We start from the raw sequence: 5,209 nt of genomic DNA on the forward strand, positions 1-5,209 counted from the left end.
CTGAAGTGTACCTGGCGTATAAGACGACCCCCCACTTGGAGGCATATTTTTCAGGGCCAAAAAATCGTCTTATACGCCGGCAAATACGGTAACTTCCAAGGGGAGGGCGCTGCTTTCCAGAAATGTCACTTTCTCCATCATAACGTGCCCATGATTTCAATATGAGCCCATCCTTTTTGTAGCTCGGTTGAAGTCAGTTATTAAATTCAGTTTGAGGTCAAAAGGAAAGATAAGAAATTTCTTGAGAGTAGTGGAATTTCAGGTAAATGTTTCCATAGATAGTGAAATTGATTTGGGAAGCCCCAAGGGGAACTAGAAATGATGACATAAATGTAATAATAGTCAGGGAAATTGAGCCCGGTGATTAACTTCCTCGAAATATTAGCTGAGTTCCACATTCTGTACTTGTTCATCAGTGCATTTGTAATGTTTTCTTTTGTTCATGAAACATTTGGCAAATACGTCTGTGTGCTAATCTGGCATAGGGCATGACCTCGTGGTTTGCTGCAAATGGGCCACTATAACCATCATCTTCTCAATAAGAAGATCCCTTGAGTAGTCTCTCTGCTGTGTCTTATGATTAGGAATAAAACTCAAGGAATTCTAGCCTCTGGAAACAGGACCTGATTTCTCTGAAAAGCCATCAATAGATTTTTATCCTGAACTCCTGACCCTACTTCCAGTGTATCTCATTAAAAGAGAACGAAATTAAGTCCAGTTAAATAAACTATCCCAAATCAAAAGGGCTTAACGACTGGGCCATGTCTCCTCCCTGAGATGTGCTAGAGTAATCAATGCTACTGTCCTTCCCTGTAATGCTGCAGCTTCTCCTGTGCTGTGTTAAAATCATCAAACTCTTGCATGCTATCTCCATTTCCCACACCTGTGATTTCTGGGTCTCTGTTTGTGAATAAGCATTTTGGAATTGTCATGAAGTGGAGGAAATGGTATGTGCGGAGTATTTCCCAAGCCCGGTTGCCAAGAATGAGCTAATTCCAACCCTCCCTTGCATACAATGAGCCTTAAAAACTTCAAATAGAAACCATTCTATCATGATCTACCTTTCTAGGAGAATGGTGTGCTTTCATTGTAAAACATTGGTCTTTCAGAAGTATATCAGAAGTAAAATTTAAAATTATGTCATACGATTAATAAAATACTTAACTTTCCTTTTCTTTTTTGATTTTTATACTGATTAAACACAAAGTTGGTGTCTGTATTAAGAAAAGTTAAATAAACGTGATATAACCTTGCTACCTAGCTTTTGTAAAATTTGTCCAAAAGACATTGATAGTAATCTGTCCTCTACAAATGAATAATATTTGTTTTTTTAAAACTTATTTTTTTATGTTTAATAGGCCAAAATTGAACTTTCTCTCAAAATGTAAAAGCAGGAATTCCAAATACATTTCAAGTGTCAACTAATTCCAACTAATTTGTAATAGCTATGTACATGTTGTGTTAAAAAGGATTCTGGCTTAGCAGAAGGACTGCTATCATTGGATAATAATGGTTTCCAGGAATGCAAGATAGGGAGTAGACATGTAAGTTCCATACTTCCATCCCTGCGTAATTGGAAGAAGAGTTAACATTTAAAATGTTAATCAGAAACATACTAGTCTACATTAAAAAGAGCATTTAACTGAAAACAAAGGCCAAATTAATGCTTACCATTTTATCTATCCTGTAGGTCAATGCATCACGTCAAGAAGCCAAATTGATGGAGGAGTGTGATCTCCTCATTGAGATCATTCAGCAAAGACGGCAAATTATTGGAACCAAGATCAAAGAAGGGAAGGTACGATTCCTAGGGCAGAAGATGTCATATTCTGTACCTGGAGAAAATAGACTTCCGTGCACTGCCATAGCTTAGGAAATATTGAATACCCCCATTTTCTATATTTTCTATAATCTCCTATTAAGTCTTGAAAATGTAGTTCAAAGCCCCTTGGTTGGCCATTTTTTCCTCCACCCTTTTCTTTGTATTGTCATGTCTCCGATGCACACCTGTAACACAAGGGCTGGCTGCTCCATTTCCCAACTCCAGGAGGCAGCATGAAGCTCTGGTCCATTATAGCCATGTTCTCCATCTCTCTTCTCTATGAGAAGGTGGGTTCCATAGAGGAATAGTTCATTTCACATTTATTGCTCTACCCTAGCAATTAATACAGTATTAAATATTTAAATGAATCAGACATATATATAAATTACGAAGTGCTTTCCCATGCCCCTGAGGGAATTTAGACATGTATAATTTCATGGTGGCAAACTCCTAGGTTCATTCTATCATTCTATCCCTTTGTGGATATATTAATAGTACTTCTTTTCTAATGTTTGTATATTTAAATATCCTATGGTTTTACAGTAAACTATAGTCAAAAGCAATTCACAAATTTATATTATATACTCCTTATGATACTTTCTTATTTATTCAAAATTCATTCAGAAACTGTTGATCACTTTAGAATCCATCACTTTATTCTATTTTTAGATTAGTTCCATTTATATTGAAAAACTTATGATCCATTTTATTTTACCTATTTCTCTGCCACCCTCAAAGGACAATTTTGTAAATATTTTAGAAATAGGAACATTCATTCAAGATGCAATAAATTCATGAATTTCTTTTCTTAACATTCATAACTGTACTTTAATAAAATATGTATAATTAAATCAAATGATCAAATATTAAGTAATACAGATTACAATAGCTAATATATGTGCTGTTCTGTTCTCTACAAAATTTTAAAGGTACTTCTAATGTACAATGTTTGTCTTACTTTATATAGATTGAAAAATATTTATACATGTACATTGTGATAGTGATCAAAAAAGTTCAAATCAAATCAAATAGTTGTTGAAGCTGTTATAGCAAATTAACAAATTAATATGACTTATTCCCTGGCCAAGGACTGACTCAGAGAAGCTACTTTTCTCCACATGCAAATTGTACAACTTAGAAGAGCACTGAGTGTCAGCCTAGAGTTCTTCCAGGATATAGTTTCTCTTCCATCATCATGCATCACACGTGTACATTTCTTAATACCTGGCATCTTCCAGGTTCTCAGACACATGACTGCCTGAAATGCACCTGCAATTCATTATTAATATGCATATGGCGGGTAATTTGTTGCTTTTACAAGATCACGTGCAGGAATCAGCTCTCAATACTCATATTAGTTTCTTATTACTGCTGTAACAGATTACCACAAACTTAGTGGCTTAGAACAACACAGATATATTATCTTACCTTCTAGGGGTCAGAAGTCCAAAATTAGCTTCCCTGGGCTAAAGCCAAGATTTCGGCAGCACTGTGTCTTTTCTGGAGGCTCTAGGGCAGTATCCATGTCTTGCCTTTTCTGGCTTTTAGATGTCACCCACAGTCCCTGGCTCATGGTTTCTTCCTCACATCACTCTGACCTTCGTATCCATCCTCAGATCTCTTTCTCTGGCAGACTCTCCTGGTTCTCTTATAAGGACACTTATAATTACATTGGGATCGCCTAGATATCCCGGATAATCTTTCCATCTCAAGATCCTTAATTTAATAACACCTGCAAAGTCCCTTTTGTCATGTAAGGTTTATATATATATATATATATATACACACACACACAAATATGTGTATATACATATATATATATATATATATATATATATATGTATTTATTTGGTGTTTTGGTTCTTCTTGTTTGTTTGATTTTTATTAAATTTAGTAACATTGGTTAATAACATAAATTTCAGGTATACAGCTTGATAATACAACATCTGTATACTCTATTGTGTGCTCACCACCCGAAGCCTAGCCTCCTTCCATCACCTTATATTTGACCCCCTTTATCCTCTTTACCCTTTCCCCCACTGTCTTCCCCTCTAGTAACCACCATTCTGTTGTCTGTGTCTATGAGGGTTTTGTTTGTTTGTTTTGTTTTTTCATTTGTTCCTTTTTGTTTTATAGCCCACATGTGAATGAAATCATATCGTTCTTGTCATTTTCTGTCTGACTTATTTCACTTAGCATAACACTTTCAAGATCCATCCACGTTGTTGCAAATGGCAATACTTCATCTTTTCATGGCTGAGTAATATTCCATTGTATAGACGTACCACATCTTCTTTATCCATTCATCCATCAAATAACACTTAAGTTGTTTCCGGGTCTTGGCCACCGTGAATAATGCTGCAATGAACATAGGGGTACATATATATCTTTACAAATAAGTGTTTTCAAATTTGGGGGGTATATACTCAGGAGAGGGATTGCAGGATCATATGGTAATTCTATTCTTAATTTTTTGAGGAACCTCCATACTATTTTCCATAGTGGCTGCACCAATCTGCATTCCCACTGCAGTGTATGAGGGGTCTATCATCTCCACACCCTCTCCAACACTTGATAATAGCCATTCTGACAGGAGTGAGGTGGTATCTCATTGTGGTTTTGATTTGCATTTCTATGATGATGAGTGAAGTTGAGCATCTTTTCATGTGTCTGTTGACCATCTGTATGTTTTCCTTGGAAAAGTGTCTATTCAGGTCCTCTGCCCATTTTTCAGTCGGATTGTTTGTTTGTTTGTTGAGTTGTATGAGCTTTTTATATATTTTGGATATCAGCCCCTTATCGTATGTGTCATTTGCAAATATCTTCTCCCATTCAGTTGGTTGTCTTTTTGTTTTATTGATGGTTTCTTTTAATGTGCAGAAGCTTTTTATTGTGATGTAGTTCCATTCAACCCTGAATTCAAGAGGGTGTTTTCCTCTGGAAGAGGCACTTGAGTGAAATTAGGGAGGGACACACAAGGGCTTCAGTGCTATCAATAACATTGTATTTCGTTTTGGAAAATCTGATGCTAATATGATGAAAATATTGAGATTTGGTAAAGTTGGTACTATGTACAGGTACAATATTACTTTTAATATTGCCTGTTTGAAATTTATCATTTTTTAAAAAACACACATTTGCTCAGGGACATTATCTCAGAAGGCAATATTAGAAAGCCAACGTTACTTGGAAAAAATGAGGGCCCAGTTCAGCTTTTTCTTTTTTTTTTTTTTTTAAGATTTTTATTGGGGAATTGTGGGGATGGGAACAGCGCTGGGGAATCAGGGGAAGGAGAACAGACAAGTTGCTGTCGTTTTGTTCTTCAGTCTAGTTGTGGAGGATGTCGCTTCACTGGCCCAAGTTGGCACCATCATTGCGCTCTTCCCA

The 5,209-nt window shown here is 36.1% G+C and overlaps 1 protein-coding gene across 7 annotated transcripts in view; it reads left to right on the top strand.

The window, feature by feature from the left end:
- The window catches only part of MID1 (midline 1), a 332,661-nt gene that overhangs the window by 290,437 nt on the left and 37,015 nt on the right, over positions 1 to 5,209 (top strand). For all 7 annotated transcript variants that reach the window (XM_019651230.1, XM_019651228.1, XM_019651229.1 and 4 more), the window contains exon 4: positions 1,691 to 1,798. In XM_019651230.1, coding sequence (XP_019506775.1) covers positions 1,691 to 1,798 — 108 coding nt within the window. The remainder of the gene's footprint in view (positions 1 to 1,690; positions 1,799 to 5,209) is intronic.

This window comes from Hipposideros armiger, unplaced genomic scaffold (genome assembly GCF_001890085.2).
Source record: "Hipposideros armiger isolate ML-2016 unplaced genomic scaffold, ASM189008v1 scaffold_155, whole genome shotgun sequence".
In the NCBI taxonomy this organism is placed as follows: Eukaryota; Metazoa; Chordata; class Mammalia; order Chiroptera; family Hipposideridae; genus Hipposideros; species Hipposideros armiger.